The 15,000-nt window shown below is 32.0% G+C and overlaps 1 protein-coding gene across 1 annotated transcript in view; it reads right to left on the minus strand.

Moving 5' to 3' along the window:
- Positions 1-15,000, minus strand: part of Syn (synapsin) — a 176,590-nt gene that overhangs the window by 154,649 nt on the left and 6,941 nt on the right. The window contains exon 3 of the mRNA XM_068386337.1: positions 10,514-10,774. Within this exon, the coding sequence (XP_068242438.1) occupies positions 10,514-10,774 (261 nt within the window). The remainder of the gene's footprint in view (positions 1-10,513; positions 10,775-15,000) is intronic.

Genomic DNA, 15,000 nt, shown 5'->3' on the forward strand with positions numbered 1-15,000 from the left:
TCGTGAATAGGATCTTTTATTTCCGGATTTGATTTTAAAACCGAAACCTTAGGCCAGGTTGAATAAAAAAAAAAAAAAAAAAAAAAAGGAGTTAAATGTCCATTTGAACAAAGGAGTTTGTGATAATAAAAATAATTAATAATACTAATAAAATGATAATAATAATTATTATTATTACATCCAGGTTGAATGAAAAAAAAAGTTAAGTGTTCATTTTAACAGAAAGGAATTTGTCATAATAAAAATAATAATACTGATAAAATGATAATAATTATTATTATTACATCCAGGTTGAATGAAAAAAAAAGTTAAGTGTTCATTTTAACTGAAAGGATTTTGTGATAAAAATTATCAATAATACTGATAAAATGATAATAATCATCATTATTACATCCAGGTTGAATAAAAATAAAGTTAAGTGTCCATTTTAACGGAAAGGAATTTGTGATAATAAAAATAATTATTACCGATAAAATGATAATGATTATTATTATTACATCGGCGAAAAGTGACATAGGACTAATTACCCAGCCCATTATCTAAGGTGCTACAGTAGCTGCCCAAAATTAGAAGGAAAGCAGGACCAGCGTTGGGACATAGAGCGGGGACACAAACTAGCGACCCTGATGAGAAAAATTATATAAAATTATTTTTTTTCTTCTGTTTCCTTGACTTCTCGGGTTTGTTACACCAGACAAGCCTGTTCCTCTCTCACTTGCTCAGTGGAAATCAGCAAGGCTCAATATTTTTACCCTAGACATGGCAATTACGGAACAAATCAATGGTTCATTGGCACGTCCCATTCTAGTCACTACTGTTTGTTGTTGTTGTTGTTGTTGTAGATTGCCTAGCTCTTGCTGTTTATCATTGCAAATCCATTGCTTCACGACCGCACTCTTATCACAAATCTATATCCGTCCCTCTTTCAAAGTAAATTAAGGTAAATTCCAATCATATTCGCTTACGGGCTGCCAACGCAAGAGCCCGTGTCTTGCATAAGGCAAGGCAATCTTTAAAAAAAAAAAAAAAAAAAAAAAAAAAAAAAAAAAAAAAAAAAAAAAAAAAAAAAAAAAACTATCTCCGAAACAATAAATATAGGATTCCTCGGAGTGCATTCATTGAAATTACTCTTATTATTATTATTAATATTATTATTATTAATATTTTTACCTACTAAGCTACAACCGTATTTGGAAAAGCGGGATGCTAAGTGATCATGAAATATTCAAGGCTGTGGTGGCCTATGTGGTAACGTCCCTGACTGGTGTGGCCTATATGGTAACGTCCCTGACTGGTAATCACCAGACTGAGATTAGAGTCTCGATCATATTCGTTAGTTCCTTTGGTCGCTGCAACTTCACCATCCTTGTGAGTTAAGGATGGAGAGTTTGGGAGAGTCTATAGGCCTACCTGCTGAGTCATCAGCAACCATTGCTTGACCCTCCTTGGTCCTAACTTGGGTGGAGAGAAGGCTTCGGCACTGATCATGTATATATATGGTCAGTCTCTAGGGCATTGTCCTGCTTGATAGGGCAATGTCACTGTCCCTTGCCTCTGCCTTTCATGCGCGGTCTTTAAACCTTTAGTCACGATGTGGTCTGGAGCATTAAAGAGGACATTCAGAACTAGACTTAGTTACAGGCCATCGGGTTCTCCGACGCAGATACAGGCACAGGAAAAATTGCAAGGTATAGCATATATCCTAAGTTACATTCTTCCGCAAATTTCAATGCAGCTCCATTTAACACGAACCTTTTGGGAGGAGAGGCCAGGCATGGGTGTGCATTCTAATTGAATCAAAATGTTTTCTGCATATTTTCTTATCTCAAGACTAAACTGAGATGGGTATCAATTCCCAAAAGTAGGTAGGTGACTGCAACGAAAGTATAATTTTGCGGGTATTTTTGTTATGAGATGATAAAACCACCTTTTAAAGTGAGGTTGTATATTTCTGAACAGCGGTGAAAAAATATTTTGCAAGGAATTTCCGAAGGAAATTTTATATATTAGCGTTCTCGTAAGTAGAATATAACAAAGACAACGATGCTTTAGCATTTTACACTAAAATTAAGAATATATTTTTCTCACGACTTGAATTGTATTATTCTAATAGTGTTCATGACGCTAAAGTTCTAAAATGCATATTTAATTAAAGTGAAACAAATACTGTAGTGAAATTGTGAAATAGAAGCTCATAACACCCTTTCTGAATCATAAAAAGAGGGTAATGAAATATAGGCGTCGTTTCATTTAAAAACAATACATGTGCAAATAATATCGTATCAAACAAAACAGGTCATAAATGTGCTTATCACACTTCTACAGAAGAAAATGTCCATGTGTTAAACAAGAGTTATTGTACTTCGATATATTTTTTTCAAAATCTAATGGATTTGTGTTTGGGTATAACCCCACATGTCCACAAGTTACGTTGAAATTGTTTCCTTAGTTTTTGCGTAATGTCCATAAACAAATGATAAACTTGACAAAATATTTGTCACTTACTTAACATTGCGATTATTTTCAAAGTACTGCTGCGTACTTGTAATGTGATGTACTTAATCCAAATTGTTACAGATTCATCTTTGGGCCATACCAAACATGACTACCAAGTTTACGGTAAAAATCGGTACAGTAGTTTTTTGTGCAAAATTGTTCACAAACTAATAAATAAACGATGTTAGGGATGAGCACATATCTTCCGCAAAATCTCCGATTTCGGTGAAGGCAAAGATAGAAAATAAATACGACACATCAAGTAAAACGAATTATGATAATTATATTTGCAATAATAATGATAACAACAAAAATAATACAAAAAAAATATCATTATAATGGTCAACAGAGGTGAAAGGTTTCAAGTTATAAAAGCTTATTGACATTCAGCAATAAAATAAAACTTTTTATAACTTCGGAATCGTAACAAATTTAATCTTTTGAACTGTACCGCAAACTCCCTTGGACCTTCTCATAAGCGAAAAGGGTTAAACTTTTTCTTATAGAGATAGGCCAGAACAACATCTGGGCCACACCACTTAGGTACCAGCTGTGGGGAATTTCTATGACTTTACTCCAGCTAACTGGCGATAATTGGTTGTTGTAGTTAATAGTTTTCCTTAAGCGGCGGTGTCATATCTTTCCATATTGTAAAAGACCTTTCTGAGTATATCGACATGATCAGCAGAGATGTACTAGTTAGGGTCAAACATACTAGGTTGGTTTGCTGAGAGCGTTCAAATCAAAGTCTCCTACCATCACCAAACAACACTGGCCAGCGTGGTGATGAAAACTGGTCAAATCCCAGACATGAATAAGGACATATCTGAGGCCTTTGTCCTGCGCTGGACAAGAAACGGCTGCATTTGTTGTATTAAAGGATGACCGGCGGGAAAGGTAACGTGACTGTGTGTGTATATATATGTATATATGTGTGTATATATATATATATATGTATATATATGTGTATATATATATATATATATATATATATATATACATATATATATATATCTGTATACATATATATATATAAATGTATATATACATATAAATATGTATGTATATACATATATATGTATATACATATATATATATATATATATATATATATATAAAATTTACATATATTTATATATGTATATACATGTATACAGACATACATATATATATATATATATATATATATATATATATATATATATAAAATTTACATATATTTATATATGTATATACATGTATACAGACATACATATATATATATATATATATATATATATATATATATATATATATAAATATATATATATATATATATATAATATATATATATATATATATATATATATATATATATATATATATATATATATATATATACAGTATATATTTATATATATAAGTATATAGATATGTATGTGTATATCAATATATATATTCATATATGTATATATGTACAGTATATATATATATATATATATATATATATATATATATATATATATATATATATATATATATATATATATATATATAAAGTTTAGCCTATAACATTCGTACAATTCGGAACTTTGGAACTTAGGAACATTGGAACTGTTGTCAAACTAAGATTTATTTCGGTAGATCTTAACCATATTTATTTGTATTTTTCAAGTGCAACTCTAAAAATGGACTTAATATGTAGGTCTACTATTGCAATTATTTGATATGTTTATCAAAATATTGCAGTATACTATTTATTTTCAAGAGGAGCTGAATTACATGTAGGTGAACACTTTAAAGTTTGCCGTAAAAAACGGTAAAAATCCTGGAATAAATGTTGCCAGGCATTTACCGTTTTAAAATGGATATATTGACGTAAACAAGTGACATTACAGTCACCAACCCGTAAAAGATAATGAAGTAAGGTAAAATTACGGTCGCCTGTATTTAACTGAAATAAGGCAGAGAACAGTATATTTTTACGGAGAATTTCCCATTAAAATTACGTATTTTTAACAGTACTTACTGTGCAGTACACAAAGCAATGATCTGCAGTAACGGCTTTACTAGGTATATAGTTAAATTACTTAGAGGAATACTTAATGCATTAATTACGTTTCGTTGTCTACTACCACTTCTTCCAAGATATCTGAACCGGTGGGGTGTACGGAAACAATGACTGGCCTTAATTATATATCAACATAATAGGACTGCAGTATATTTCTTTTTTTTTTGCCATGTAATTGGTTATTCTATTTTTATATATCATAGATTTTTGTAATGAAAAATATTACTACAGTAATTTCTATATCACCATGGTGTATCAATACGATCAGAGGACATAAGTTAACCGTATTAGCTTTCCGTGACTAAATCGCTATTTTTGATACGAGCTGTGCTCGCTCTCTCTCTCTCTCTCTCTCTCTCTCTCTCTCTCTCTCTCTCTCTCTCTCTCTCTCAAAACCCCATAGGTTATTAGTGAGAAAAAGCTCCAATAGGGAATAATACAATCGCCTGAATAACTAAAGCTTTCTTTGATGCTGTCAACATAGCATCTCAATTTTTTTTCACCTCCACTTATAACATTCGGGAGAAATCGTGTTGATTTGAAGCTTTATTTTTTTAAAGGATTAAATTTTACATCCAATGTCATTCATATTCTTTAGCTTAACATTCTCTCTCTCTCTCTCTCTCTCTCTCTCTCTCTCTCTCTCTCTCTCTCTCTCTCTATATATATATATATATATACACATATATGCATATATATATATATATATATATATATATATATATATATATATATATATATATATTAAGGGTACAGTCAAGCACACTATTCTATCTTATTTCTCTTCCTCTTGTTTTGTTGAAGATTTTATAGTTTATATAGGAGATATTTAAATGTTCCTACTCTTCTTAAAATATTTTATTTTCCTTTTTTTCGTTTCCTCACTGGGCTATTTCCCCGTTGGAGCCCCTGGGCTTATAGCATCCTGCTTTTCCAAATATGGCTGTAGCTTAGCATGCAATAATAATAACAATTATAATTATATATATATATATATATATATATATATATATATATATATATATATATATATATATATATATATATATAAATTTACTGAGAGATTAATTCACCTCAATAATACATTTAAACGAAAGAAATAATTCGAAAAATCTTTCAAGAGAATTTCCAAATATGAAAAAGACGAATTTTAACGAAGTTCTGTCAACATATTAAATGGAAGGTAAATATGTAAACCTTTTCATTATCTAGGATCCTTTGTTATTAATAGCACTAATCCTTTCTCGTCTCTTCATAATTTTTCAGATGTTACCAGATTTACAATCCTTTTTTGACCAATTTAGGAAGACTAATGAGGTTACATTTTTCACCAAGTTGACCATATGCTTCTTCGTCTAAAAAAAAAAAAAAAAAAAAAAAAGAAAAAAAAAATCCTGGAATGAATTTTGCCAAGGATTTACCGTTATAAAGACGGTTATATTGACGTTAAAGCTGATATTACGGTCATCAACCCGTAAAAGATAATAAAGTAGGGTAAAATTTACGGCGGCCTCTATTTACTGAAATACAACTGAGCACTGAACCGTATATTTTTACGGAGAATTTCAGAACAAAATTATGTTTTTTTTTTAGCATTGTACCTGACACCATATGTCTCTTAATCCATCAAACCAATGAATTATCCATATCCTTTAAAATAGAAAAACAATTAATAAACATTCTGATTCAGTGAAATCAGATGCACATTAAACGGGAATCCCGCATTAATAAAATAATGCTTTTTCACAAACGATCGACTTTCGGTGTTGTCTGTAAGACAAGTCACATTTCCAGTTCATGAAAAGTATTCCATAGTCAATAGTGAACGCAATCCGTCATATATGGAGACTAAAATATTTTGATAGGCACACACGCGCAACCCCACTCTCACCCCTACCCAAGGGATTGGAGATCAATTTGTTATACGTCAAGTAATGCCACTGAGCGTGACCGGAACTATATATATATATATATATATATATATATATATATATATATATATATATATATATATATATATATATGTGTGTGTATATATACATATACATATATATATATATATATATATATATATATATATATATATATATATATATATATATATATACTCTTAACATATGTTGATCACTAAGGTACAGTAGCGCATTTAGATTGTCTACAATTACCCAACTTCTGCCGTGACATAAATGTGTTTAATCTTGGGAGTTTATAAGATTTTCTTATACACTAAAATATAATTTTCATTAAGATATAAGACATTCCTTTAATAGAAAACTTACAATGAAAACCACAAGTTTAATAAGAAACTAAACATTGAGATTTAAAGGCCGCTCATAAATGGCAGAGACGAGAAACAGTGACATTGCCCTATCAAGCAGGACAATGCCTTAGAGACTGACCATAGTATACATGTGATCAGCGCCCAACCCCACTCTCCACCCAAGCTAGGACCAAGGAGGGTCAGGCAACAGCTGCTGCTGACTCAACAGATAGACCTATAGGCTCCCCCAAACCCCCATCCTTAGCTTACAAGGATGAAGAAGTTGCAGCGACCAAAGAAATTAATGCATTTGAGCGGGACTCGAACCCTAGTCTGGCATTCACCAGTCAGGGACGATACCACATCTGCCACCACAACCCTATCATAATAATCTATTCTATTCGAGCTGAAGTTTCATACGAATATGAAACTGTCAACATTATATATATATATATATATATATATATATATATATATATATATATATATATATATATATATATATATATATATATATATATATATATACGTATTCTTTCCCGCGCGGCCTTTTCAAAAAGAGAATATTCATTAAGAGAACAATTCACTTGGTGGCGAAAAGCAAATAAGCAAATACATCAATAGAATGCTGGGGTAGTCCTTGCTTCCAGAAACCCGCATGCAATGACTTTTCAAAAACATTGAAATTGATTGCATTCCAGGACCAGCAAATGGTTCCACAATTCGCGCTATCATTTTCGAACGACCAGGTTATAGAATATACCGTCAAAACGCTTTGAAAGTATTTATGAAATAGTTTCAGAAACATGTCACCAAACTGGTTTGAAAGGCTTTTAGGGAATAGTTTTCAAAGCAGCGAGGAAATAGTTTTCAATATATTTTAGTAACTATTTTAGAAGCATTGTATGAAGCTTCCCATTGCTGACACAGCTGCTCTCGAGTTTAGAAGAGGCTCAAAACTCTCAAGTGCCAAGCACAGGTGACACGAGTTTTGCGATTTATTTCACAGTTTATTATTATTATTATTATTATTATTATTACTTGCTAGGCTACAACCCTACTTGGAAAAGCAGGACGCTACAAGCCCAGAGGCTCCAACAGGGGAAAATAGCCCAGTGAGGAAAGGAAACTTGAAGGAAAAATAAAATATTTCAAGAAGAGTAACATCAAAATAAACATCTTTATAAACTATAAAAGCTTCAACAAAACAAGAGGAAGAGAAACAAGATAGAGCAGCATGCCAGAGTGTATCCTCAAGCAAGAGAACTCTAACCCAAGAAAGGTTATGCTTATATTCTCTTGTGTATTCTTTTTATTTATTCATAGGTTATCTATATTTATTTTCTTCTCTCGGATTTTTCTTATTACATAATGGCATTCAATGCTGTGAAAATTTTGCTAATAAATTGAATTTTTTCTCGGTCCGTAAGGAGCGATAATAATAATAATAATAACATACTCGCACATATTTTTCTGAAAACTTAGATGCCTATTATAAAAACACTAAGTTTTTTCTTTGCAGAAGAACTTTAGTTTACTCGACCATCATTATGCTTTTCTTTACTTAATTTATACGAAATCTTACAAAAAGTGTCAAAGTTTTCTCAAAAACCTCCGTAATAAAAAGTTTCGTTACAAATTACACTGAAAGGAAGGATAAAGTCAATCTTTTAGTGACAGATATTGCGTTTCGCATTATACTAATTTCATAAAAGATTTTCAGTATTTATTTCCTTTCCTCACTGGACTGTTTTCCTTGTTGGAGTCCTTGGGCTTGTAGCATCCTACTTTTCTAAGTGGAGTTGTGGCTTAGCTAATAATAATAATAATAATAATAATAATAATAATAATAATAATAATAATAATAATAATAATAATAATAATAATAATAATAAGGGTTCCAGTTATAACAACAATAATAAAAAATAATTCTAATTATCGTAATCATCATCATCTCCTACGCCTATAGATGCAAAGAGCTTGGGTTAGATTTCGCCAGCCATCTACCTGGAGCTTTTAAATCAATAATAATAATAATAATAATAATAATAATAATAATAATAATAATAATAAATAACTGGGGTTGTTACTACTCGTATTGATTTACCTTTCTTTGTGCTTGCACGTGTAACAGTTACTACCACTGTTTTTGTTGATGTTTTTGTTATTATTTGCGCGTTTCTCAATAATCATTTTTGTATGACGATCTTCACCTTGCCAAGTTATAAATCAGTGAAAATTACAGGATAACAACGGTTATCATCATTATCCTTCGTTCTTCCAATCCTGACCCTGTATTCAATTTCACCTCAATCATTCTTTCATCCTATTATTTGCGAAATTCATATTTTACGATACAATAACACAAGTTCCTTATCTTACATGAATTAACGACAATTTTGAGAAATTTCCATCGTATAGAATCTTTCTTCGTGGCTAAATGGTATCGTCCTGGACCAGGGTTCGATTCCCGGTCGGTCAGAAGCTATTGTCTTCAAGTGGTTCCGCCTTGGGACTCTGATCCCGAGGTCGTTAAGAGAATCCAGATATCAAGGTATTAAAATATAAGGCTTATTTGGATACATATTACAGCCTGAATGATTTATCGAACGGCACTTTACTGACTCGAGGTGTAAAAATCTAATTATTAAAGATCCATTTTTGACACGTCAAATTTAAGATTCGAATTTTGCAACGTCAGAAAAACTTTCATTCAATCAATCTGGTAGTCAGTTTTCGATAAAAAATAAATCAGAACAATCAAAAGAGTTTATCATACTTCTTTTTGCTATCCGAATGAACGTATTTCGTCATTCTCCACATTGAACTATTGTTTCTATTCATTATTTATTTTGGAACGATCCTCTTTCATCATTTTCTAAGAAGTTTTTATACCTCTTATTTCTTTACACAGCATTATAAGTCTCTAATTGTTTTCCCCAAAGATTTATTAGTTACACTTCTCCCCCACTGAATTGGACCACATCATTCTTCACATAAAACGACCACATCCTTCTTTATATAAAACGACCAAATCATTCTTTGCATAAAACGACCACATCATTCTTCACAAAAATCGACCGCATCCATCTTTACATAAAACGACTACTTCTTTCTTCACATAAACCAACCACATCCATCTTTACATAAAACGACCACATCATTCTTCACATGAGACGACCACATCATTCTTCACATAATACGACCACATCCTTCTTTGCATAAAACGACCACATCCTTCTTTACATAAACGACCACATCATTCTTCACATATAACGACCACATCCTTCTTTACATAAAACGACCATATCATTCTTTACATAAAACGACCACACCATTCTTAACATAAAAACGACCACATCCTTCTTCACATAAAAACGACCACATCATTTCTCACATAAAACGACCACATCCTTCTTTACCTAAAACGACCACATCATTCTTCACATAAAACAAACACATCATTCTTTACATAAAACGACCACATCATTCTTCACGTAAAACGACCGCATCCTTCTTTACATAAAACGACCATATCATTCTTTACATAAAACGACCACACCATTCTTAACATAAAAACGACCACATCCTTCTTCACATAAAAACGACCACATCATTTCTCACATAAAACGACCACATCCTTCTTTACATAAAACGACCACCTCTCGTACTCTGCTTCACCTCCTCCTCCCGCATTCATTCCTTACCTGTAAGAAGCTCTCCCGAGTCTTGGTGGGCGAGGATGGGGCCGAAGTCGTCCTCGAACCAGGCCTGGAGAAGTTGAGGCTAAAACCTCCCCCTCCACTCCCCTGGGCTGGGGCAGCGGGGGCGGAAGTCTCGCTGGCGGCATATTGGGTCACTGGCCCAGGTCCTCTTACTCCTCCACCACCACCTCCACCACCACCACCACCGCCGCCTCCACCTCCGCCTCCTACGCTACCAACGACGCTGCTGCTGTTGCTGCTCACCTGCAGAAGTCACCGACGAAGGAGAAGTTTAATTACGGCACGATTTAGGGCGTTTGAAATATCTTTGGGCCTTTTTTAAATAATTTTTTTTTTTTTTTTTTTTTTTTTTTTTTTTTTTTTTTTTATAGAAAGCAGTGATGTTAAATGTACATATATAATCTTTATAGTAAGAAGAGCTCTGAGTTGACTGTATGTTCAAATCGAATAGCAACTGAGAAAATTCCAAAGCAATGTGACACAGAATTATGATCATAAGAAGCCACAAAGTGCAGTGCAATTAAATGGCATAAAGTGAAAGTTATACAATTAGCAATTGTGAACTGAAAAATTGAATATATACATTTTAATGGGGGCAGAAGACTGGGGATATTTAACATATTATAATGTGCTTAACATATACACACACACACATGCAACTGAAATATGCTAAATCAGAGAAGAATAAAGAAGAGTGAATAAGTCGATAAGTAGAGAGTAATGATTACGTAGAGGGAATAAGAGAAAGATAGATAACAAGTGAATGGAAAGACGTACAACCTAGAAGGAAAACGGATAATGTCAGAGGAAAGAAGATGACAGGAATGAACGAAAGTGGATATAGTCAAGACACGAAAGATGATATAGAAGAAAATGAAGATATATATAAGGGAGCTTATTCAGATAAAAGAAAAGGTTGTAAACGTAAATTAGCTTATGTACACCGCTAAGCAAAGGCTATAAGGAATATAAAACATATAGACTACATCTTCAGTTCTTACCGAGGAGAAACCTAACATTCTAAATAGTTAGAGGGTGGAAAAGTAATATAAGTTAATTCAAAAAATATATATAATTTCAAGTTACTAAAACGGAAAAAAAGTGGACTCTCGGTAGCAAAGTCCCGGATAATCTACAAGCCAGAGGATTACAGAGTAGGGGATTACAGCGTAAGGGATTACAAAGTAGGTGATTATCTACAGCCATTTCGCGGTAATGCTAATGACTTAATGAGGCACTGAGCGGGCAATTCAATTAATTGCCCGTGACAGATAGGAATATAAGGGGTTGTGAGGAATCATTTTACTTTATTATTATGGAATAGATGATGAAAACACATAAGATGTGTTATATTATTAAAAATATATTAACTTTTACGTAAACATTTAAAAATGTTCTGGATATCTGTGACAAATTTCGATTTTTTAATGTAACCGTATTTTTCCATTGTTTAGAAAAATTAACTGTGACAAATTTTCCCTTTATTGAATGCATCGTAATTTTCCGAAATGTTTCTAACAGGGATTTCAGTGACAACTTTTGCTTTTTTGAATGTATCGTAATTTTCCATAATGTGACAAATTTTCCCATTTTTTAATGTTCTATAATTTTTCGAAATGTTTAAAACAGGGATTTCTGTGACAAATTTTGCTTTTTTAAATGTATCGTAATAATCCATAATGTTTCTATCTGCGACACATTTTCAATTTTAGAAAGTATCGTAATTATCCATAATTTTTCGAACAGATTTCTCTGATATTTTCCCTTTTTAAATGTACCGTAATTTTCCATAATGTTTCGAACAGAAATTTCTCTGATATTTTCCATTTTTAAATGTACCGTAATTTTCCATAATGTTTCGAACCGGGATCTCTGTGACATATTTTCTTTTTTTTTTCAATATCTCGTTAATTATATCAATATTTTTGAGGCTATCTATGATACGAAGAGTTCCAGTATCATTAATAATTAATATAATTCCGAGGCTATTTTCATTTTTCATAAATTTAGGCGTTGAATGTTTTAAGTCAATTTCTCCTCCCAGAATCTTTGACATTATCAGGTAATTGATAAACAAAATTAATTAGTTTTGTTGCATAAATATATTCATACGTTGTAATCAAAATTTATGTTTTCAATTCCGTATTAAAATTATAGCAGATATATTGCTCCAAAATTTTACAAAGTATGAATCCAAAATAACTCCAAAATCAAACCATTGTTCTCTAGTCTTGAGTAGTGCCATAGCCTCTGTACCATGGTCTTCCACTGTCTTGGGTTACAGTTCTCTTGCTCGAGGGTACACTCGGGCATGCTATTTTTTCTAATTTCTCTTCCTCTCATTCTGTTTAAAAGTTTTTATAGTTTATATAGGAAATATTAATTTTAATGTCACTGTTCTTAAAATATCTTATTTATCCTTGTTTCCTTTCCTCACTGGGTTATTTTCCCTGTTGGGGCCCCTGGGCTTATAGCATCCTGCTTTTCCTACTAGGGTTGTAGCTTAGCAAATAATAATAATAATAATAAAAATAAAAATAATAATAATAATAATAATAATAATAATAATAATAATAATAATAATAATAATAATAATAATAACTAATGAACGCGAGGAGATCCATCATATTGGGCTACAGAATTACACTTCGGGTCAAAGTAGTTTAAAGTTTTATATACTTAATATGTTTCATTATCATTGAAGAACATTGCAGTAGTAATATGCTATCAATAAAGATTTTTTTAAGCAAAATTTCAGCATCTTATAAATATTTGAACTAATATTCTATATTAACGGAAATTTCTTTCGGGTACGATAATACATAATAAAAACATTACTTATTTCAGAGTCTGGTTTTTGCCAGCATTTTCAAGGGAAAATAATAGTTAAAATCAAATAGCATATGGGCTAGCAAAATTTCAGCATTTTATAAATATTTGAACAAATATTCCACATTTACGGAAATTTCTTTCGGGTACATAATAAAAACATTACTTTTTCAGCCTCGTTTTTGACCGCATTTTCAAGGGAAAATAATGGTTAATAGCCAATATTAGAAATATAATCCAAGTTAAGTACCTGACCTGACAGGGATTTAACTTCGAAAAGACCCAATGGCCAGACGGAAGCCTGATGTAACAGGGTTTCAAAATGCTACTTAACCAACTCGACGTATTACTTAATGATCACTAGGGAGGTGATAAGTTTGGTGTTGAATCTCCTTTCCAATTAATTTAATTGATTTTTTTCTTCTGATGGTGACAGTTATCGGAGATGTGGAATCAGACTGGATTATTCTGTAATTTCAATCAAGAAAACTGTGTAAAAAAAATTCCATTTGGACACAAATATTTACTTAGTTAGGTAGAAAGTGTCATTTTGTTATGATTTAATGAAAAACTTATTAACCTTATTATTTCAAGCAAGAAAACTGTAAAAAAATCCATTTAAATAGGTAAATATTTAGTTAGATAGAAGCCGTCGTTTAGTAGTGATTTAATGAAGAACGTAATGAAACAACACATATTTATGCCTTGAGAGAGAGAGAGAGAGAGAGAGAGAGAGAGAGAGAGAGAGAGAGAGAGAGAGAGAGAGAGAGAGAGAGAGAGAGAGAGAGAGAGAGAGAGAGACGTTTATGAGGTGCTCTAGCAATCAACACAGAAAACTCATAAAAGGTATTCTATCTATATCCTGTAAATAAAATGTCATCTATATAATCTATTGTACATCCACATATTGCCAAGAATCTTTCGAAGGCATTAAATGTAAAATGACAGGGCTTCTGGATCTGCTAAAGGAATGCTTATAATATTAAACGCGGTATTTTAAGGATGGAATTCATCCAATTGAGAGGAGGAAAAGGTCATAAAAATGGTGCAATTAGGTACTGAAAGATATTGAAGGATATCTCACTTATCTAAAGGAGCATTAGAAGGTATACTGGTGATATGTTTATGGCTGATATGTAGCCTATGGGAGAGGATAAGGAATGGGATAAGGAAAAGTGCATTTCTAAAAGAGTATTAGAAAGTATAGTGGTGATATATTTATGGCTGATATGTAATCTTTGGGAGAGGATAAGGAAACATTGTATATCTAAAGGAGCATTGGAACTTATGTTGGTGATATCTTTATTGCTATGTAACCTTTGGGAGAGGATAAGGAAACATTGTATATCTAAGGAGCACTAGAGCTTATATTGGTGATATCTTCATTGCTGATATGTAGCCTTTGGGAAAGGATAAGGAAACATTGTATATCTAAGGAGCACTAGAGCTTATATTGGTGATATCTTCATTGCTGATATGTAGCCTTTGGGAAAGGATAAGGAAACATTGTATATCTAAGGAGCACTAAAGCTTATATTGGTGATATCTTCATTGCTGATATGTAGCCTTTGGGAAAGGATAAGGAAACATTGTATATCTAAAGGAGCATTAAAACTTATAGCTGTGATATCTTTATGGCT

The sequence above is a fragment of the Palaemon carinicauda genome, chromosome 14 (genome assembly GCF_036898095.1).
Source record: "Palaemon carinicauda isolate YSFRI2023 chromosome 14, ASM3689809v2, whole genome shotgun sequence".
Taxonomy (NCBI): domain Eukaryota; kingdom Metazoa; phylum Arthropoda; class Malacostraca; order Decapoda; family Palaemonidae; genus Palaemon; species Palaemon carinicauda.